Source organism: Delphinus delphis, chromosome 3 (assembly GCF_949987515.2).
Source record: "Delphinus delphis chromosome 3, mDelDel1.2, whole genome shotgun sequence".
Lineage (NCBI taxonomy): Eukaryota > Metazoa > Chordata > Mammalia > Artiodactyla > Delphinidae > Delphinus > Delphinus delphis.
In genome coordinates, this window is record NC_082685.1 from 109,547,641 (window position 1) to 109,571,889 (window position 24,249).

General features: G+C 35.2%; 1 protein-coding gene across 6 annotated transcripts in view; it reads right to left on the minus strand.

Annotated features, from left to right (window-relative positions):
* Positions 1–24,249, minus strand: part of ZFYVE16 (zinc finger FYVE-type containing 16) — a 54,673-nt gene that overhangs the window by 22,707 nt on the left and 7,717 nt on the right. For 4 of the 6 annotated variants that reach the window (XM_060009227.1, XM_069540607.1, XM_060009228.1 and 1 more), the window contains exons 2-10: positions 16,149–16,257; positions 13,189–15,461; positions 11,741–11,837; positions 8,843–9,004; positions 6,571–6,713; positions 4,652–5,027; positions 3,309–3,431; positions 2,066–2,221; positions 815–1,039 (exon numbers count right to left, since the gene is read on the minus strand). In XM_060009227.1, the coding sequence (XP_059865210.1) occupies positions 815–1,039; positions 2,066–2,221; positions 3,309–3,431; positions 4,652–5,027; positions 6,571–6,713; positions 8,843–9,004; positions 11,741–11,837; positions 13,189–15,461; positions 16,149–16,218 (3,625 nt within the window). In that variant the 5' untranslated portion in view covers positions 16,219–16,257. The remainder of the gene's footprint in view (positions 1–814; positions 1,040–2,065; positions 2,222–3,308; positions 3,432–4,651; positions 5,028–6,570; positions 6,714–8,842; positions 9,005–11,740; positions 11,838–13,188; positions 15,462–16,148; positions 16,258–24,249) is intronic. The other 2 variants (XR_011246423.1, XM_069540608.1) reach the window with 2 other exon arrangements.

The window sequence follows — 24,249 nt, forward strand, 5'->3', positions numbered from 1 at the left end:
TTTGGTTCACACAGTACAAAACCTGAGATGAAAGTTAATTTTTACTTCTTACACCACAATTTAATAGTATCCCATATTTAAATCTTAAATGGTAAGGACCAACCCCTCAGAACACAGAGTTTAATAAATTTGCCAAATAGATTTAAATGAGTATCTCTTTCACTGAATTTGTCCATTTTGAAATAGTAATGGTAACTTTTATAACTTCTCTACATTTAATTTTCCTCCAAGAAAATAACTATTAAATTATACAAGAATCAAATGCCTAAATTTTCCTTAGATGTGATGTACTTCACATGTAACAAATAAATTATTCTTTAAAAAAGTGAGGGATAAAGAAAGGGTACGAATTCAAAGACAGTTGAACACAGAAATGATTTCAACTCAGAAATAACCATACACATAAGACTGGACCACTATTTCACAACCATTTATGTTTGGCTTTATGGTGTACACAAATGGGGTGGGGGGCATTTACCTTCTTAATATGTAGGCAACATAACAAAATGAACTCCCTATAGCAAATACTTTTAAGAAAACTTTTAAAGGTTTTCTATGTTTTTTTCTGAAATTCAAAAAAAATTTTAAGGTAAGTTAATTATAATAATTATGAATATCTAGAAACTCAGGACATAGCAAGTTTGTCTAGACTAATTTGGTAGTAGAGGAGGGCTGTTTTAGAATTTTAAAAGTACATCAAAACAAAAGTAGTCCCATTAATCCATTAAAAATTTATTTTAATGATATCTGAAGTTCTTATTTACATTCAGTATATTTGAACCTATGTAATTTAGCTTATTATTCTAAAACTTACCTTTATATTCTGCACCCAATCTCAACATTAAACGCATAGGAAAAACCTTTGCCCAGGGAATCTCTAGCTTCTGGATAAGAATTCCACAAAGAAAAGGATTGCTTGGTAACAGGAGATCATCAAGTTTCTGAAAAGTAGGTGTAATAAATAGAAATCCTCCATGATCCTTGCTGCTGAGAAAACTCTCAGTAAAGGTAATACTGTCCAAGTTTTCTATGTATTTTCCTAGAAATAAAATCATTTATAAAAAGATTTTAAGTTGTTTTGAAGCAGCATTATGAGTTTGAATGTCCCAGTATAAACTTAAATAAAAGCAATGTAAAATATTTTTTATTTATTTCCACTCTTGAAGAAGCACTGAATACCTTGTGTGCACAAAGTTCAGTTATTCCTGAAGATTGGGAATTGTGAACAAAAATTTGAGAATGTTTCTAACCGTTAAGTGTTTTAAAATTTTTCTCCTTACTTCATGGTCAAGTGAAAAGTCATCATCATGTCCCCCAAATCTTATACAGACAGAAAAGTATACGGTGGTCCCCCCTTATCCACAGTTTTGCTTTCCATGGTTTTAGTTACCCCTGGTCAACTGTAGTTCAAAAATATTAAATGGAAAATTCAATAAACAGCAAATTTTAAATCTCTCGCTATCCTGCTCTGCCCCATTGGGATGTGAGCCACACCGTGAATCACTTGTCCAGCACATCCACGCTGTATATGCTACCATCCATTAGTCACTCAGTAGCTGTCTCAGTTATGATCGACTGTTGCAGTTATCACTGTGCTTGTGTTCATGTAACCCTTATTTTTCTTAATAATGGCCCCAAGGTGCAAGAGAAGTGTTGTTGGCAATTCGGATGTTCTCGTACTGTGCCTAATTTATAAATTAAGCTTTATCACGGGTATGTATGTATAGAAAAAACAGTGTACATAGGGTTCAGTACCATTCGTGGTTTCAGGCAGCTAGTGGGGTCTTCGAACTTATCCTCCGCAGATAAGGGGGGATTATTGTGTAGACACGTAAACAGACCAAGAAGGTAAATATATTTTCACTTTTAAAATTAAAAAACTATAAAGACACTAATTACATAAAATGCTAAATTTAAGGAGACTGAAAATGATGACAGAGCTCTTTTAAGTAATCAGCAATCTCTTCACAAAATATTTCTTTAGTACAGTTAGCATAGCCAAAAGCAAAAATGCCCTTAATTTATCCATCCCCTGGTCTGAACAGTTCAAAATAAAATGGTATACCTTTCAGAGCATCCTTATAAATGGTGATAAAGAGTCTGAAGATGTCCTTAGGAATAGTATCTTCACTTGGCAAACATAACAATAGAATAATAATTTCTGCCTGTCCCAAGCCGTGCAATCCATTGGTTGAGAAGTACCAATATTTGTCTGAGGAATCTTAAGTGACAAAAGTGTACAACTATAAATGTCAACTTCTATTAAACAAAAAAATTAAATATAATTGTCCTTTGCATGAAGCACAACTTTTTAAACTCCTTAGTTTTCCAACATTCCCCTCACAAAAACTTTAAATTGAATTGTATGAGATTAATATAAAAAAGAGAAAGGATGAAAAATTATCTGATGGAGTCAATTAATAAACAACAATAGGGCTTCCCTGGTGGCACAGTGGTTGAGAGTCCGCCTGCCGATGCAGGGGACACGGGTTCATGCCCCGGTCCGGGAAGATCCCACATGCCGCGGAGCGGCTGGGCCCGTGAGCCATGGCCGCTGAGCCTGCGCATCCGGAGCCTGTGCTCCGCAACGGGAGAGGCCACAACAGTGAGAGGCCCGCATACCGCAAAAAATAAAATAAAAAATAAATAAACAACAATAAAATAAAACATGCACTAACAAGCTGAAATGTAGTGGGTAAGTATCAGGTTAGTTTCAAAGAGAATGAAAAGCTAAGAGATGCATTATTGAGTATTGAGGACTATTACTGAGAAATATTTACTTCCTTACTTTTAATTAAGTCTAGTGTCATTTACTTTAGAACTGTCTTTATTGTTACTAAATCAGGATTCTTGCTTATCTCAATTAGCAAATTTCAGTTTACCTAAAAGCTATATGAAACATGGTCAGCTGGAGAGATTGGGATTGACATATATATACTAAGATGTATAAAATGGATAACTAATAAGAACCTCTGTATAAAAAAATAAATTAAATAAAATTCCAAACTTCAAAAAATATATATATATGGTCAGCTGTATCATGAGCATCAAAATACAGCTTGTTATAAGCCCATGGTCTTAACCTAGGACTGAATGAAGGACACTAGTAAAAATCTTTAAGCTATTACTTCAAGTCCCACTGCATATAAAACTGCAAAATTTATTTATATTAATATTTGGCTACAAAAACCCATATCCAATACTGCTTATTTTTCACCATTGCCAGTCTAAATTTAAGCAGACAATGGGATTAATTATTCAGAAATCCTGCTTACTAATTAGGCAAAGAAAGATGAATCATTACTTACAAAATGCTAACTTGACATTCACAAGTAGATTAGCATTTAGGACAAACGTAACAGGACAAAAACCTTCGCCTTCAAGAAGCAAAATGATCTGCTCGTGAGATGGGTGTTCTTCTATTACAGGCACTAAAACATGAAAATAATATATTAATTAGAATAAACATGTCTTCCTGTTAAATATGCCTATAATGAAAAAAACAGATTTATAGATCCACCAATGGCTTAATCACATTTAAAAGCAAAAGCAAACACGTTTATAAAATCAATCAACACCTGGACAACTGTTATATTCTAATTTTTACTTTTCAATTTATGTAAAGATATTAATATTATAATACATATAAATCCTGATCAATTATATTATATATAGTCTATGCACAAATATGTTGATTAAACAGCATATTGATACAATTTTAGTACCTTTAAAGTTTTAAAACAAATGTTTTTGTAAAGTGGACTCCTATCTGCCAGCCACTCCAATTATAAATTCTGAAATTTACAGCTGTGAAAGTAGTCTAGACCCAAGTTATACATGCTTGTACATATGGCTTGCTGCCATATGCCTTATGTCAGTGACAAGTGGTGAAAAAAGAACTTGACAACCAACAGGAAAATATACATGGCATGCAAAGAACAGGGCTTAAGATATTTTTGCCACTATCAATAGGATCATGAAATGGCTCCAACTTTCAGAACGGAGATCCTAGGCTTCATTCCCCTACATTATCATGCACAGAACATAATCATTTCATGTAAGATTCAGCATAATGCCTGGGGTAACAAGGATATATCCCTAGGGAACTACTCCAAGGTGGGAGATAGCCACAGAATCTCCAGATTAGAAAGGACCTTAAAGACCACCTAAGTTCTCTTCTTTTACAAAGGAAACTGAGGCCCAAGAGATTAAATTGCATGCTTCAAGTCACACGTGTATTAAGTAGCAGATGAGGAACTAAAATTCCTAGCTTTGTCATCCAATCCAATATTCTTTTCTTTAGACACTATGTTCCTTAAAAAAAAAAAAATGATATGGAGTCAAAACTAATACAGGACTAAAAGTCTATGAATTTCCCTGTTGTATTGGACTTCTGCCTTATTTTAAATTAGGGACCCAGATGAGATAAGTGAATCACATTCAAATCAACTCAAAAGGTCAGATCTTTTTAGAATTTGTTTTTATACAGTAAGAGTTTTTGTAAACTAGAGTTCCATGCCATCGTACATATTTCAACCACACTGTCTAAATTAAAAAAAATACATTTTATATATCACAGACAAAATTCATCAATATATTCTTCTTTAAAAAAAAAAACCTCCTTTTTAAATTTAAATAACTGCTATCCTACCTGATCCCTTTTCTCCAGATGCAACCAGAAGAGGAGGCAAGCTGTCCTCATCATCAGGTAGAAGACTAATCTTATTGCAAACATTCTTGTCAATACCACACAATAACCTATAATCTGAAATACTAGCAACAGGTAAATTACTGTTAACCAAGACACCAGTAGGACTTGATAGGTCCTCAATTTCTGCAAAAACATCATCATCTAGTGTAAAAGAGCCAGAAGTAGGCAACCCCTCAGTCCCTGTGTTTGTAGGCAGTTTTTCCACAGATGGAACCTGAGAAATAGGACTTCGAATTATCTCATTTCTTATATCGCCTGCCTCACTGTTTGGTTTTTCCACAGTAGTAGAATGGGCATGATCCACTGTGTTTATCATCTGTAAAATATGGAAAACAAAAACCCAAATCAGTTCATAGTTTGTTTCTTCAGAAGCCAAATTTCCCAAGAAATAGTACCATTTTGGTTCTTTAAATTCAAGAGCACAGGTTTAGCTTTACTCTATGCTCAGGTAGGTATTTTTGACTAATTTTATAGACTGGAAAAAGGAGGCAAGGAGAACTTCAGGATCCTATACCATACCACAAAGTGAGCACACTTAGTTCAACTCAAGGCACTCCTCCTAATAGACAAAAAAGCCTGGCTGGGGGGTGGCAAGGGAGAGGAAAAAGGGAGAAGGCAGGGAGGGGAGTGGTTAGGAAGCAAAATGATAGACATACTCCACAACAGTAACCACCTAGAATAAACTACACCTCAAGTCTGCTTCAAGTAAGCCCCTTTCTTTTTGGACAGGCCAAACCTAAGTCAATAGAGAATTGTTTATGAACTCAAGTAATACTAGCCTCTATAGAAATTCCATTTTGTTAAAATATTGATTGAGGGTAGGTGCTAGCTAAGAAACATACTTCTGGTAATTAGAGCTACTTGTAAAACCTAGCTCATGAACTCTTACTGACAAACAACGTAAGTTTATATGATACGTGAACTTGAAGAGAGCAGGATACATATTCATCTTGTCTGATGTATCTTTACCCAAGATAAACCAGGTAACTGGCTCAGAGGAGATGCTCAATATATATTTGTTTAATGAATAAAAAAGCATTCCTACTTCATGTGTTAATACTTGCTTTTATGAGTATTTTGCTACTTTACAATGAGACTTATTAGTGGGCTGGGATTCTATATTATGTATCTTCTATTTAACACCTAGCACATTTGTATAAGCATAAATACTACCATCAGGTACTTTACTGAATATCTGAAAATCATTAAACAAATTAGTCTAAATTAACTTACTAAATCTCAGTTCTATTTCCCCATACCAGTGGTTCTCAAAATGTGGTCCAGGGATCTCTGGGGTCCCCAAGACCCTTTCAGGAAGTCAGTGAGGTCCTAGGATTTTCTTCATATAATTTAACTAAAACATATCACAACAGACTGACTTTAGAAGTAGATGTGAGAATCTATCTTCTATTAAGCCAGACGTTAAAGAAATTCACAAAAATGTAAAACAATGTTATTCCTCTCACTAAACTTTTGTTTCAAAAACTTTTCATTAAAAATATTATTTCTGTTAATTTAATGAGTTTATTTTTTTAAATGTTTGTCAATTTTATATCAGTAATTATCAATAAACATAACCCACATAACCTATAATTCTTTGGGGTTCTCAATAACTTTTAAGAGCATAAAGGGTCCTTAGATCAAAAAGTTTAAGAATCAGTGCCTTAAACTGACGTTAATACATCATTAACGTCATGACGTTATGACATTCATAACATCATGACGTTCACACATCATATGTTTCTCATTTTATGAAGCTCAAAGCATTTTAAAAAAAAAGTACTCTAAAAAATCACACAAGGAATTACTTACAAAATAAAATTTTATTAAATTAACAAGTCATTCTTTAGATTCCTTACCAGTGGCACATCAGGTAAGAGAGGACTAAAGTCTTCAGAACATCTTTTACTTCCAGATGATAATTTTGTTGTATCTGCAACTTCGCCATTGGGCAATATACCATCTGCAAACCATACTCTCTTCTGTTCTTTGGAGCATAATCCTAGAATCAGTTTAAAAAGTAAAGCATTTTAATTTGATAATATTGCAATGATTTAATACTAAATGGGTCAGGAAACATTTTCAAAAGCTTTTTGCTAACCATTGGCAAGCCCTGCATTCTCAGGGTTTCAAGGCCTAGAGAAATGGCCTTTTGCGATTCATCTACCCAGAGTAGAAGTTTTTTTCTAATTCATACAAAGGCAGGGCTGGCCCTAGGAATCCCGTACTCAGAAAAAGAGTGGACAGGAGAGGTTATACCTTAAAGACATTGAAGGCAGATTTAAAGCCTATATTATTAAGGCTAACTTTGTGAGTGTGGAATAAAATTTAGGGACTAAGGCACAGGGAGGGAAAATGGAACAGAACAGAGCATGGTAGACAAGCAAAGGGAAAAAAGTATGAAGAACAAGAGAAAGAAGCATAAAAAGTCTAAAGAAAGAAACAGAATCACTTGTGCATCAGAGGTCGTTTCCTACTTTTAACTTACTTAACAAGAGAAGCATAACATGCTTTGTTCTTATAATGTTGATATTGAAATTTATTAATATTTTCCTTTCAAATTTGGAGGAAATAACTAGATGTCAGCATAAATATTTGTTCTCCTTTATTAAAAAGCATCCACGGAGGAAGGTTATGAAAATTCCTGCCAGATGATTTTAGAACATATAAACATCAAAAGGACCAACATCTACCTTCCATATCATAATACAGATAACACTGAAAAAATTGGAATCATATATGTATAATTTTTGCAACATGGGTGGACATATTAAATAAGGTTATCTTTCTTGTATTTGCAATACTTTATAATTTAATGACTTAAAAAGTCAATATAAGAGAATAAATATTTTTAAAAGCAGATTCATTCATCTTTAGAGGTATATAACCATATATGCTGAAACTCATTATTTAAGTCATAATGAGAAACAAAATAGCTATTAAGTGAGAAATAATTGAGATCAAAAATAGTTGACAGAAATACTTGAATTTGTCTCTAACTGACAATTACAGTTATTTTCTAGCATGTTACAGACTAATAGTTTATTTTTAAGAGTGTACACAGGCTTACTGAATAGCACAGGGAACTATCCTCAGTATCTTGTAATAACCTATATGGGAAAAGAATCTGAAAAAGAATATATATATATATGTATATGTATAACTGAATCACTGAGCTGTACACCTGAAACTAACACAACATTGTAAATCAACTATACGTCAATTTTAAACATTAAAAAAATAAATAAAAAGTCTACACAGGCTTTACTCAAGATCCTAAACTACAATAGGCTGTAAAAAAAAAAACAGAGAGCCCAAAGATTTTTTAAATGTTTAGAAGTTTGTTAAAAGATTTAAGAAACATTTTTTATTGTGGTAAAATATACATTTAAGAATAGATTTTTAAGGAAAGGGAGACATGCCAGTTATTTACCTATTGTCTCTCAAACCCAAGCCCACCCTTCCACATGGTGCTCTTTGATGCCAGGCTGGAAGTCTGGAAAGTGCAACTCCCAGACCCCCTTGCTAGTTGGTTCTGGTCATGTTCCAGCAATGACAGGCTCTGGTTGGAGACTGGAAGGTGGGAACAGAAGGAAATCTTTCTGTTTCTAGTTCCTGCCAGGACTTACGCAGCAGCGGCACCACCAGATATACCCACATGTCCTGTGATCTTCAGTACTCCTTACATCAAGCCTGGGACACTCCTTCTGTTATCTGAACACCAACCCTGTCAGGCTCCTTGATGGTCCCCGCATTTGCCACTTGGTGTTCCTCTAGAAGTCACAGTACCAGTCATGTGACATGGTACCCTAATCCCTGAATACAAGGTCTGAGAACCAAGCATCTCTTGGTGTTCCTGCACGGTGTTCTAGTAATACTGCCTCTCCCTTTGCATTCTCCCAACCCTAGGGATGGTGGTTGCTTCCTGTACTTACTAATCTCTGAGTCACTTGAGCATGCCCTTTTTGTTCTTCTACCCTTCTAACGTACATGTATAACCAGTTCCCTGTATTAAATTCCTTCTGGTAGCTAGTCTGGTTTCTCTTTTCTCACTAGATCCTGTCAATACTAGAAAACTTCTACTTTGATCATTTATCTTTAATATTAGACACAACATTTTCTTCAAGTTACCTTCAACACTTGGCTGTTTAAGTGCTGAGATTGGTAAAGTTGTAGGTGAAGATATACTGGATGTTTGAGTCTCCTGAAGAGGCTGGATGGTGGCACAGTCATCAGAATGATTAGATTTAAGATTAGAACCAGTTGGACTCATCATCCTTTCAAATGCCTGAGCTATAAAGGGGAAAAAAACTTGATCTCAGGTGTTTTTGACCTTCAAAGTAAATCATGATAAATATTCTATTTTTCAAATTGTAAGGAGAAAGAAATTAATGGCTAACTAAGAAGTGGCACTTGGCAAAGATAATATCCTTACTTTTAGTTGGCAGCACTCCACTTCAGTATAAGCTACCAATTAGTTATTTCAATATAATTTTGGCATATATTTGATATCTACTAAAGAAAATCATTGTTATTTAATATGACCATCTGATTTTGCCCTTGTACTCCTATAGTCTATTTCCAATATAGTTCCTAGTGATTCTTCTAAGACATAAATCATATCACATCATTCTTCTGTTTAAAATCTTTTAATGGCTTCCGAAGTAGAATGAAAATTTAAGTAGTTACAATGGCCCACAAGACCCTATATAGTCTGCATTTCTACCTCCTCTGCTTTCCCAGTTAGCTGTCTGACATCATTTCTCACTAAAATCCTACTTGCTCATTAGAATCCAGCCATTGAGGCCTCCTTGTTCTTCAACAAGGGAAGCAAGCACTGTTCTAGCTTCAGGTCTTTGCTCTTACTATTCTTTCTGCCTGGAAAGTTCTTCCACGTGGCTTTATTCTCTCACTGCCTTCAGGTCTCTGCTTACACATCATACTATCATAAACCCTTATTCTGACCACCATTTAAAATTTCTACCTCTTGCCACCAGTCTGTTACTATCTGTCCCTCTTATACTCTTTCATTTTCATTTAGAATATTATCACCATCTGATATTCTCTTTGCTTTCTGTCCACATCTCCTGACATTCATAAGGTCCATGAGATCAAAAGCTCCATAAGAACAGGGAATATATTTTGTTCTCAGCTGGAGCTGCAAAGCACAGAACGCTGCCTGAATACTGCTGAATGATTTTTTCATCCAAATAACACAGAACAGCACTGGTACCTCTCCCTTCAGCACTTCTCCAAACTGATCTGCTATAAATGCTGCCACTATTACAATAACTTTCCTCAAGTGCCAATGAATTAGCACCCTCATGCAATGGCTTCCGCTAACGAAGTAAAATCCAAACACAGTACTTTGAGTTTCAAAGTAATTTCCAACTTCCTCTAAGTTTATGTAATGGCACTCACATGCATGCTTCTTTAAAACTTATACAGTCTCAGCACAACTTCCTCATTATCCACAATCTCTGATGAAACTATCTTTTCTTCTTTGTGGAATTTGTCTTATAACCCTTGAGCCATCTTTCTCCTCTTATTAGTAACATTATTTTAAATGATCATGTCTACTGTTTTCAACCCTAAAGTTGGAGTTAAAATAACTTTTATTTACGTTTTCCTGTGGTGTATAAATTAATGATAAACAGAGCCATAAATGAAATTACATGCTATAAGATATCAAAACAGAATAAATAAAACAGATAACTAAATAAATCCATTCCAAATATTTTCTTTGATAAACCAATGCTTGATCTCACTATCCTACTAAGTCTCTTCAGTGACTAAATCTTCTCCTCTCCTGGATCCTAATGGTCAATATGTTTTAATGTTCACCTAAAAATCTGACCTGTCAACTCAAATAATGTTTCAAATCTTCATGGCTGTTTTATTTTTTAAATGGGGAGAGATAATTATGTGGGAGCTTGCTCTAAGATTTCTTAACTCTAGCAGGTTGCTTGGCTAACGGCACCAGCAGTAGTCTTAAAGGCTACTGAAACAGCACAAGCAAAAAACAAAACAACTACAAGCACTTAAATTCTTCATAAACACTGGTGGCAATATGGAAATACAAGAAGATTTACACTCTATTATCTTCCAGAGCAGAGGTCAACAGCAGGGAGTAAAGCAGCTTACCTCAGGCTAACAGACTCACATCAGAGCTTTTTGAAGAATTGCTGAAAAAATTTATCTTCATTCAAAAGAGAAAAACAAATTATTATCAGGTATTTATTCTCCTGGCTAACAGGAAGCAGCACCTGGGCTAGCGCACAGGCCTGGTCTTAAAAGTCCCAAGTAATATTTGCTGGGAATTAAACTGTCAACAAATCTTTGAAAATGCCAAGAAGTACTCAAAAGAACAAACGTGTATTTGAAGAAAAACACACACACACACACAAAACTGTGAGAAGTCAAGTAAGATTATTGCTGATAACAGTAAGCTAGCTAGGGAGCCAGAGAAACAATGGGAAACACAAACAAAATTCTAAAACTGAGAAGGGAAAAAAATATATAAAAGACAAAAATGTGCAAATAGTGTGACAGTCCTATGAATTTATATAAAAATTATAAATATTATACTTTATCTTTTATTCCCACTTTAGGTTGTAATTTTCTATAAGGTGGGAACTATTATCTTGCCTTATGCTATTAATATGTAAGACTGTATACTATTTATTGGTAGATATTCTATAAATGTTTAGATTAAGATGATGAGGATGACAATGATGGTGACAAAAACAAATAGGCAGATGAAATGCAGCATTTAGGGACTTGGTACCTGTTAAAAGTTAATGAACTGCCACTCCAGAAACTGAACGCTTCCTTTCCACACTGGTAGTAATAATTGTGAGAGTAGAACAAAAAGAAGAGAAACCAAGCCTTGGGATGTCCCACCTAAGCCAGATAAGTCAACACTAGGTCCCTGCCTTAAGAAAATAAAGAAGTTTATCTTTGTCACAATCCAGTTGTTTTTAAGATATATTCAATTACTGGAAGAAGATATGTCAGGGTAATACTCACCTTTACTAATAGTCTCATAGCAGACTACACATACTCTTGCTTCCTTTTCTAGATACTGCAATTTACACTTCCTATTACAACAGACACCGCAAAATACCTACAAAGGACAAAATATCAAATTTGATTTTGTTTCAAGCATGTTTATACCAACTGGAGGCAGGGGGAGGAGAGACCCGAACTCTAACCAAAAACCATTTTTCTGATTACATAAACAAGTTTTCTAATCACCATAATCATAGGTAATTATTAAATGATTCTTTTTATTTTTATTATTTTACTTAAATGAGGTTTCTGTAATTTAAAATTGTATCTCTGATGAGAATTCCTTTAAATCAATTATGTTAATTGGAAGGGAATAAAAACTTTCTTAATGAATAAGTTCATAACTTAAAAAGCTTTCTGTGGTCCTTTACAACTTCTTTTTTTTTTTTTTTAACTTTTTGGCCGCGCTACGCTGCATGCGGGATCTTATTAGTTCCCCGACCAGGGATCGAACCTGTGCCCCCTGCAGTGGAAGCACAAAGTCTTAACCACTGGACCACCAGGGAAGTCCCCCTCCTTTACAACTTTTAAAAGGAGAATGTTATTCAAAGGGGAAACAGACTCACAGATATAGAGAACAAACTAGTGGTTACCATCGGGAGGAGGAAAGTGGGGAAGGGCAAGATAGGGGTAGAGGATTAAAAGGTACAAACTACTAAATATAAAATAAATAAGCTACAAGGATACATTCTACAGCACAGGGAATATAGCCAGTATTTTATAAGAACTACAAATGGAGTATAATCTTTAAAAAGTGTGAACCACTATGTTCGATACCTGAAACTTTCATAATATTGTAAATCAACTATACTCAATTAAAAAAAAAGAAAAACAAGTAGAATGTTATTTTTCTAAAAGAGAGTAGGGTTGATCTGAGACTAACATATTACTGGAAAATGCTGAAAAAAATGCAATGTTATTTCTAGAGGCAACTCTTGAGTCCGTAGACTATTAAGATAGTCAGAACACAAATGAGGTCACAGCTTCAGCGTTCTGAACCTTGTGCAAGCCAATCTGCTTTTTTTCTCAGTGTTTATCTCAAGTATCGAGCATAACACTAGCTGCAGAGTAGTCTTGAAATTAAGTATTCAAGGATAAACTGGAAGCTGACTGAATTCCGTGCATCTGACGCGTTCATGTTAGAGAGAGAATGAAACGTATTCTTAGATTTCACAAAAATTAGTGTTCCTCATTTCCCAGTATGTAATACCCATGACAATGTGACATTTATTCAAACCTCAAGCAATCTGTAAAATGACAGTGCTTTATACACTTCCACGTAGGTGAAAAACGATGATTTTAAACTAACTGAATCTTGTAATCATCTCTTTATCAGCTTTTTTGTCACATTAAATTTCATTTAAAATGTCCCAAAAGAATAAAAGACAAAGATTTTTATAGCTTACTTTTCCACATGCTCTGCAGTGATGTCGCCGTTTCGTAAAAGTAAATTTGACTTGGCAGTTCATACAATTTGGAGCTTCTGAATCAGGAACCCAAGTGGGTTGTTTCTGGCCCAAAACAAGGCCTTCTTTGCAAGTGTTTGCAGGCAGAGATTCTTCATTTGCAGTTACAAAACTGGATCCACCTTCAAAATTACTTTCTATATCAATGTAATTAGAATTGAAGCTAACCTGAGGATCAGTCACAGAATCTGTAGCACAGGTGGTTGGAACAATGGTATTTGCTATTCTGGGTTCACTTTCAGGCATATTTGGAACATCCAGCTTATTTGGTTCCTTTGAACTCCTTGTTCTTGATGGAACACTAAACAGTTGCTTAGGTCTGGCGCCTCCGACATGAACAGATTGACTGTTACTATCAGAGACTGATAATTCATTTGTAATCTCAGACTTACTGCTAGATAACACTTGTTCAACTGGAATTGCACTTTTTTCCCCTAAAGAAAGGCTACCATTTTCTGTTGTATTCTGTTTATCAACCGTTTCGCAAATCATATTAATACCAGGACTTTCCCCAGTAGCTCCTGCTTCAGCATTGAAATATATATTGTCGACATTTCCATCATCTGGGCCTTTCCTATCTATCTGATTCATCTGAGATTTTGAGTCATTTACATTTTCTTCAAATGGTTTTATGTTACTAGGCTGAAGATACTGTTCAGTCAGAAAGGCATCAAGTTCAGCATCACTAACTGGTGCACCACTTTTCATGCCTTCATCAATATTAAAGTAATCCAAATCTTGTCCACTGATATCATTGCTTGAAAAAGTGAAACCTTCACAACAATCAGGAGATTCTGGGGCATTAGCACCAGAAAGCTCTATTTGAGATTCTGCAGCTGTAGAAGAACTGGTGTTATCAGGGTAATCCAAAGACTCAACTCTAACTACCATCTGGTTAGAATCTGCCTCTCCATCGCCCATCTTTTCAATTAATGGCTGATGAGGTATGTTTTTACATTTTTCCCGTTTCAAAAGATCATTCTCCTTCAAAGGTTCCCCACCTGAAGTCATATTCTTCTGTATTTCTTCATGCACAGTCACTGCATCTTTTATATTATCTTTATATTCATTCTGGGGTAAACAATCACCATGAGCTTTATTTTCAATTAATGATCCACACAAAGCCCCAGGTACTGGAAGACAGGACAATGAGGAATATGTATTTTCACTTGAAACATGTAAAGTTGAAGCAGAATCTTGGATTTCATCCTTATTATCTTTAAGATCTAAATTTCTTGAGTCTTCTTTTGCAGATTGTTTTATAAATATAGCAGTCCTATCTTCCTGAAAGGAAAAGTCAGGTAACTTGAAATTTTCATCTCTTAAATTTGAATCATTTAAGCATAAACCTCCATTTTTTGGAAGACTGCAAGACAAAGCACTTGTGCTGCCTCCTTCTTTTAAACATTCTGGGGCAGCTATGACTGGCACATCTACCTCCTCTTTTACCAAACAGCCATCAGCTTTTACTAATTCACATGGCTGGTTCTTGTCCTGTAGGTGGTCTTTGGCATCAAACATTTTGGAACTTTGTTGAGTCAAAGCAGATGGCATGTTGAAATCAACAACTGGTTCTAACTGATTAGAGATCTTTTTATCCTCTAAATTTTCTTTTCCGCTGTAATTACACGAATCTGAAAGTGTCGTATCTACTTTTATACCAAATTCTTTAGTTCCACTGATTTCTCTGTTTTGTAATTCAGAACTGACATCATTCTGTTCCTCTCTGACTGTATTATTACCATGGTCTGTTGAAGAAATACAGAAAGTTTCTGACACTGAAGATAAATCCAATCCAATCAAGGAATCTGCACTAGACTTAAAATCATCTGGCAATAATTTTTTAATATCTTCTTCACTATTAGTTACATGAACTAAGTTACCCATGTCACTTATCAGATCACAGACAGGTTTACTACATCGTCCCATATATAGAGGCTGGATTTCATCTGAAGTGCCACCATCCACAGAAGAAAGGAGATCAAGTCCTGTTACATTTTTTTCATTTTGTATAGAAGTTTGTCCCTCAAGTGTTTTTTCATTCAGGGCAATTTGATTTGTTTCATAGCCTGTTTCTGATGAGGCACAACAATTAATGCATTGTTGATCCTTTGGTAGCAGTGAAGTTAGCTGTGAGGAAGCCAACTCTGAAGAGACTGAATAGTGGTTAGAATCATATGAATTTTGTGCATCTTGGAGATAATCTTGTTCATCTAATTAAAATAGAAATATAATGTTAGTCAGGAGACCCAAATCAAAATTATTACAAAGACATTATGGTTTCTACGACTTCTAAACTTTTTTTTAGACCAGAAATATATTACTCTCCTGCAAAATAGTAATAACCTCCAAAATTATTTTCACTTGGATTTAAACTACTTGGGGTTTTTACTTTTTAATGTAGATGTCATAATATGATAGAAATTCTACTCAAAATAACTCAGTTGCACTATAAAAACCAGACGAAGGAAGAGCTGAAAAACAATCTAACTTTTTTGTTCTGCCCTCCAGTTTCCTAGTCTTCATCCTAAGATGAGGAAAATACTATCTTTCATAGTAATGAAATACCAATTAATATAGAACTTTCAGGTTGCTTTCAGCTGAAAGCTGAAATGGTTTTATGTTACTAGGCTGAAGATACTGTTCAACATGCTTTCGTATGTTGTTTTTAAAGGTCTTTCTTTTACCTAAACGTGTATCTGGAGAGAAACTTCTACCTTTCTTACTTCTATTTCTGGCTATTGGTTCTATTCAGTATAAGAATACACTAATTCATTATAATAAGTGAATGTTTTACAGAAGATAACCATGTGACCAAAATTGAAACCAAGTTTTGCTAAGAGTACTAATTACGGATATTTTAAAATTACATTAATGGTAAAAATGAAAAACTGACAAACCTGGATTCTGTTCAAAATCATCGAGGAGTTTATCCAAGTCACTGACTGCTGCTTTAAAATAACTGTCCATCCTACTTGTAGACTTACTCAGAATTTAATTCTTGTGTGCCTAGAAAATACGAAGTATGATATTTCATTTAATTCTCTGACATATAAATATTATACCATGTACTGCATGCCAAGAAACAGAGCCAGGGAATAGACACAAATAAAATTTAAGAGTATTGCTTTGAAGAATCTGTAATTTAGTTGGGGAAATTCCTCTATATATACAAAAATGACATGAAAACAAACTCTAACAACATAACATGCATACATAAACTATTTAAAATTTAAAACACTTATCTAAATAACTCATGGGTCAAAGAATGCATAGTTGAAAGCTATAAATAGTTGTAAGTACCACGTATCAAATAATATAAAATATACTACACACAAATAAAAATACTGCATGTAAAAACTTGCGAGATTCAGCAAAAGTGAATACTTAAAGACAGATACCTAGAGACTTAGATGCTTATACTAGAAAAAAAAGAATGAAAACAAATAAGCTAACAGCAGAAATTAAAGAAATAGAAAACAAGCATATGAGAGAGGTACAAGAAAACTAAAAGTTAGTTTTATGAATAAAGTAGAAGAACCTCTGATCTGTGGCAGGAGCTCCATCAAATAAGCCTGAGACACCTTGAAGGAATCTATCAATGACTAATGGGACAATATAAAAAGGACACAGGAGCTAAGTATCACTGGCTTAAATGGGACAAATGAACCTCAAATAAATGAAGACTACAAAGGACTGACCACAAATCAAATGGATTAAAAAAGACAAACAAACCAAGAGATCATAATGATACTAAAAACAAAACCAAAAACCACCACTCATTAGAGAGTTGCTAGGGCAGTAACCCTTTACTCTGAAAATTGATATACTAAGAGAAAAGAACTAAGAATTTATCCTGCCCTTTATTTACAAAATGTACTTTAGGATAAGAAAACAGTTGCTGAGGAAGAATTCTTTAGATAAGAATTCCAGTTGATAAATGCAGAAAGATATTAAAATTTTTTAAATCATTTCTTCATAGTCCCTAAAACAATAAATGGACTACGCAATGGCTATCAATGGATGTTAAAACTGTTAGATGAAAGGTTGAGGGGAACTTTATAATGGTGGGATCAGGCCAACACATCTAAATCCAGTGACCAATTTCACCATCAATTAATGTGGAAGACATAGAATCATATACAAAATATTCCTGCCCAAAAAAACAAACAAAAAAACCCACAAAAAAACAAAAAAAAACCTGAATCCAAATCTAATCAAGTTTTTAGCACTAACTGCGTATTTACAGGAAATTCATGGATAGAGGGACAAGTTAAATGATATCAAAAGAAAGCAATTGGCTTAATCCAGAAGGGGGAACACTTTTCAGCAATGTTCCTCAAACAGTTGATAGTGAATGACTTTTTTTTTTAAACTTCCAGTCTGTTACAAACTGTTACTTTTGTAAAACACAATAAAACAATACAAATTTTGCAATAATATACAAACAAAAAGATATAGATTATTAAACACATTTGAATGGTGCCCTGAGTAAGGAATAGGAGTGGGAAATGAAGGATAAAAGACAATAAACTACTGAAAGGGCTTTACTAGAGCCACTTATGATGGTCACCATGAACTGAGGACACATGAGGCTCAGAAAAAATGAGAGATACTTTAAAGATGGGTTAAAAAAGATTATATAGAGCTTAAGAGAATTGAACAAACAGGAAGACCTATCTGAAGAAATAACCTAAAATGTAGCCCAGAGAGATGAGGAAGAAGAAAATATGAAAAAAGAAGTTAAAAAACATGGATGACAGAATGAGAATGGAGCCCCGTAAGGAGAACAGAGCATGGAACAAGTATGCTTGAAAAGATAATGCCAGGAATTCCAGAACTGATGAAAAACACAACAGATATAGGTAACCCATTACCAAGCAATATAAATACAGTTGACCCTTGAACTACATGGCTTTGAACTGCACAGCTCACTTATCTGCAGATTTTTTTCAATAGTAAATACTGCAATACTCCACAGAGTTGGTTGAATCATGGATATGGAGGAACCATGGATACGGAGGGCTGACTATAGGTTATATGGGAATTTTTGACTTGCAGAGAATCGGCACCCCAACCCTCACATGGTTCAATGGTCGACTGTAAAGAGAAGTCCACAGTTAGATACTCTACAGTGAAACTTTTGAACTCCAAGATAGAATAGCCAGAGAGAAAATGTCATCTTCAAAGAAACAATAATTACGCTAGCACAAGGTAAACTTCAGAACAATTCTCATTAACAATGGTATGCCATCCTATTCATTAAAGCATATTATTCTTTTATTTCCATTTTTAAATTTTATTTATACCATACATATACAAAAGTACATGAAAACACACAGGCACCAAAACAAATAAAAGGAACTTGGAGGAAGAGACAATATAGGAAGAAGAAAACTTCAAAGAAACTAATATTCTCAGAAAAAAAAACCAATGCGACTATGAAACAGCAACAGAAAGCCATACGTAAAGAATATGTGAAGAAAAAAGATCATGAAAATTGACAACACAAATCTTAAAATTCAAGTGAGGCTTACAGAATGTAGGAAAAGCAGTGCTTAAAGGGGCACTTACAGCATTAAGTGCATATATTAAAAAAGAAAGATCTAAGAATCCATAATCTAAGCTTCCACCTTGGGAAATTAGAAAAAGAACAACTTAAGCCCAAAGTAGGTAGAAGGAAAGGTAACAAAGATCAGAGCAGAAATCAATGAAATTAAAAACAGGGAAATAGAGAAATGGAGAAAAACCACTGAAACCAAAAACTCTTTCTCTGAAAAAAGTAAAATTGATAAACTAGGCTAATTAAAAAAAAAGAGAGATACAAATAACCAATATCAGAAGTGAAAGAGGGGTCATAACTATTGATACCATGGACACTTAAAGGAAAATAAAGCAATATTATGAACAATTCTATGCCCCCAAACTCGATCATTTTGATGAAATGGACTAATTCCTTGAAAAACACAAACTACCAAAATCCACACAAGGAAAAACAGACAACCTGAACAGTCCTATATATATTAACAAAATGAATCAATAATTAATAACCCTCCACAAAAAAAGTCATCAGGTCTAGATAGCTTCACTGGTGAATTTTACCAAATATTTAATGAAGAAATGATCCAAATCTTCCACAGTCTCCCCCAGAAAAAAAGAAGCACAGGGAACACTTCCTAACTCATTCTATAAGACCAGCATTACTCTAATACCAAAATCAGATAAACACATTACAAGAAAGAAAAACTACAGACAATGTAACTTATGAACACAGAAGTAAAAACCCACAACAAAATATTAGCAAATCAAATCCAGTGATGTATAAACAAAATTATACACAACAACCAAGTGGGATTTATTCAGGTATGCAAGGTGGGTTCAACATTTGAAGATTAATCAATGTAATATACCACATCAACAGACTAAAGAAAAATTATCATATAATCATATGAACTGATGCAAAAGAAAAAGCATTTGACAAGACCCAATACTTACTCATGATAAAAGCTCTCAGCAAATTATGAGTAGAGGAGAACTTCTTCAGTTTGATGAAGAATATCCACAAAATACCTACAGCTACCATTACACAATATATTTAGTGATGAGAAACTAGATGCCCTACCCCCAAAGACAGATCAAGGAAAGGATGTCTTCTCTCACCACTCCTATTGCACATAGTACGGAAACCCTCACTAGTGTAATAAGAAAAGGAAATAAAAGGTACACTGTTTGGAAAGGAAGAAATAAAAATGTCTTTATTTGTGATGACATGATTTTCAATGTAGAAAATCTCCCCAAACTGACCCCCCAATATGGAAAAGTGAGTGTAATAGCAAGGATGCAGGATACAAGGTTAATATACAAAAGTCAAATGCTTCCTATATGAGCAAGGAACAGTTGGAATTTGAAATTTTAAAAAACAGCTTTTACAATATACCTCAAAAATTAAATGCCTAGATATAAGTATAAAATATATACAGGACCTATATGTGGAAAACTACAAAATGCTGACAAAAAATCAAAGAAGATCTAAATAAATGGAGATATAGTCCATGTTCATGGACAAGGAGACAATACTGTTAAGATGTTAGTTCTTCCAACCTGATCTGTAGCTTCAGTGCAATCCCAATCAAAATCCCAGAAAACTATTTTGTAGAACTCAGGAAACTGATTCTAAAGTGTATATGGAAAGGCAAAGGACCTATAACAGTCAACACAATACAGGATACCTTGAAGATATTGTAGGTTTGGTTCCAGACCAGTGAATATCATAATAAAGTGAGTTGCACAAATTTCTTGGTTTCCCAGTGCACATAAAAGTTATATGGCATTTGTCCAAATGATTTAAAGATTTACACTATACTGTAGTTTATTGTGTGCAATACTATTATGTATAAGAAAACCAATGTACACACCTCAATTAAAAAATTCTTTATGCTAAAAATGCTAATCGTCATCTAGGCCCTCAGCAAGTTATAGTAGTAACATCAAAGATCACTGATCCCAGATCACCATAACAAATATAATAATAATGAAAAGTATGAAATACTGCAAGAATTACACCTTACATAAGAATGTATTTTAAATGGATAATAGAGGGGGAGTGGCTAAGACAGAGGAATAGGAAGACCTTGAGCTCACCTCCTCCCATGGGCACACCAAAATTACTACTTAAAGAGCAACTATTGAGGAGAACTAGCAGAAATGATCTTCTACAACTTAATATAAAGAAGGAACCCCAACAAGATGGGTAGGAGAGGTGGAAACATGGTACAGTCAAGACACATACCCTTGGGTGGGTGATCCATAAGCAGCAGGATAATTACAACTGCAGAGGTTCTCCCCAAGGAACAAGGGGCCTGAGCTCCGTAACAGGTTCCGCAGCCTGGGGGTCCTACACCAGGAGAATGAGCCTCCTAAAACATTAGGCTTTGGGCTTACATTCAGGATAGCCAGAGGGCTGGGGGAAATAGAGCCTTCACTCTTAAAAGTGTGCACACCAAATCACACATGCTCTGAGATCCAGGGCAGAAGCAGTAATTTGAAAGGAGATTTGGTCAGACCCACTTGCTGATCTTAGAGAGACTCCTGGAGGCAGGAGGCAACTGGAACTTACCCTGGGGACACAGATGCTGGCAGCAGTCATTTTGGGGAGCTCATTCTACCATAAGGACACTGGTGATGAGAAGCGCCATTTTGGAATCCTCCCTCTGGCTTATCAGCCATGGGATCTGGACCTAACCAACAGCAGGCCAGCATCAGCTCCAGGACATCCCAGACCTCACAGCCAACCATGTCAGGAACCAGCCCTGCCCGCCAACAGGCCAACACCAGCCTCAGGACCGGGCTCCGCCCACTAATGGCCAGCACTAGTCCTGGCCCAAGCACCTCATGAGCCAGCCCTGCCCACCAGCAGTCTAGCATCAGGACTGGGACACCACAGGCCATGCAGCCAGTCACGTCAGGACCTGGCCCTGCTCAGGATGGCAACCAAACCAGACAAGGGGTCAGCCACACCCACCAGGACGCCCACAGCAGTCACCCCAACAAAACAGAAGGGCCCATGCAGTCCACCTAGAGGGCATAGGCCTGGGGATGAGAGGGGAGTATGCTGCTGGGCATCATAGGACGTCTTCTACATAAGGTCATTTCTCCAAGATCAGGAAGCATACCCAACCTACCAAATACACAGAAATAAAGACAGAGAATTAGGCAAATGAGGCAACAGTGGAATATGTTCCAAATGAAGGAACGAGATAAAACCCCAGAAGAAGAACTAAGTGGCGATAAGTAATCCACTTGATAAAGAGTTCAAAGTAACGATAATAAAAATGCTCAAAGAACTCAGGAAAAGAACGGATGAGCACAGTGAGAAGTTGGAAGTTTCCAACAAAGAATTAGAAAATATAAAGAACCAAACGGAGTTGAAGAATACAATAACTGAAAGAAAAAATATACTCCAGAAGGAATCAGCAGTAGACTAGATGATACAGAGGAACAGATCAGCGAACTAGAAGACAGAGTAGTAGAAATCATTCAAGCTGAACAGGAGAAGAAAAAACGAATTAAAAAAAAAAAAGAGGACAGCTTAAGAGACCTCTAAGACAACATCAAGTGTACTAACTTTGCATTATAGGAGTTCCAGAAGGAGAAGAGAGAGAGAAAGGGGCAGAGAACATATTTGAAGACATAATAGCTAAAAACTTCCTTAACCTGGGAAAGGAAACAGACATTCAGAACCCACAGAATCAAGGAATCACAGAGAGTCCCAAACAAGATCAACCCAAAGAGAACAAAGACATATGGAAATAAAATGGCAAAACTGCCATCTGTAACAACATGGATGGAACTAGAGGGTACTATGCTAAGTGAAATAAGTCAAACAGAGAAAGACAATTACTATATGATTTCACTTATATGTACAATCTAAAAAACAAGTGAACAAACACAACAAAAGAGAAAGAGTCATATATATAAAGAACAAATCCCCCTTGCCAGAGGGAAGGGTGATGGGGGGAGGAGAGAACTAGATGAGGGAGACTAAGAGGTACAAACTTCCAGTTACAAAATAAATAAGTCATGGGTATGAAATGTACAGGGTGGGGAATACAGTCAATAATTATTTAATATCTTTGTATGGTGAAAGATGGTAACTAGAGTTATTGTGGTGATCATTTTGAAATGTATAGAAATATCAAATCACTATGTTATGTACCAGGAACTAACATAGTATTGTAGGTCATTTATACTTCAAAAGCAAACAAACAAACTCAGAAAAAAAGATCAGATTTGTGGTTACCAGAGGCAGGGGGTGGAGGTAGGGGGAACTGGATGAAGGTAGCAAAAAGGTACAAACATCAGTTATAGGATAAATAAGTACTAGGGATGTAATGTACAGCATGATAAATATAATTAACATTGCTGTATGTTATATATGAAAGTTGTTGACAGTAAACCCTAAGAGTTCTCATAACAAGGAAAAAAATTTTTTTCTATTTCTTTAATTTTGTATCTATATGAGATAAAGGATGTTCACGAAACTTACTCTGGTAATCATTTCATGATGTATGTAAGTCAAATCATTATGCTGTACATCTTAAACTTATATAGTGCGGTATGTCAGTTTTATCTCAATGAAACAGGAAGAAGAAATAAATTAAAAATAAAATGGATGAGACTAAATGTAAAATGCAATATTCTAAAAACTTCTTGAAAAAGCATAAGAGGAAATCTATATAACCTTGGGTTGGTGATGATTTTTTTTTTTTTTTTTTTTTTTTTACGGTACACAGGCCTCTCACTGCTGTGGCCTCTCCCGTTGTGGAGCACAGGCTTCGGACACACAGGCTCAGCGGCCATGGCTCACGGGTCCAGCTGCTCTGCGGCATGTGGGATCCTCCCGGACCGGGGCACGAACCCGTGTCCCCTGCACCGGCAGGCGGACTCTCAACCACTGCGCCACCAGGGAAGCCCCGGTGATGAATTTTTAAATATAACACCAATGGCATGAGACATGAAAGAAAAAAATTGATAAGTTGGACATTATTGAAGTTAAAAAAAAATCTGCTCTGAAAAAGACACTGTTAAGAAAATGAGAAGACAAGCCACAGAGTGGGAGATAATATTTGCAAAACACATAACTGATAAAGGACTCGTGTCCGAAGTCCTCAAAAAACTCTTAAAATTCAATAATTAGATAACAAACAATCCAATTAAACAATGGGCAAAAGTTCTGAACAGATACCTCTCCAAAGAAGATATAAAGTTTGCCCAACAAGGACCTACTATATAGCATAGGGAACTCTGCTCAATACTCTATAATAACCTAAATGGGAAAAGAATTTTAAAAAGAATGGATACATGTATATGTATAACTGAATCACTCTGCTGTACACCTGAAACTAACACAAGATTGGTAATCAACTATACTCTAAAATAAAAATTTTAAAAGATATAAAATTTGCAAATAAGCATATGATAAAATGCTCAATATCATTTATC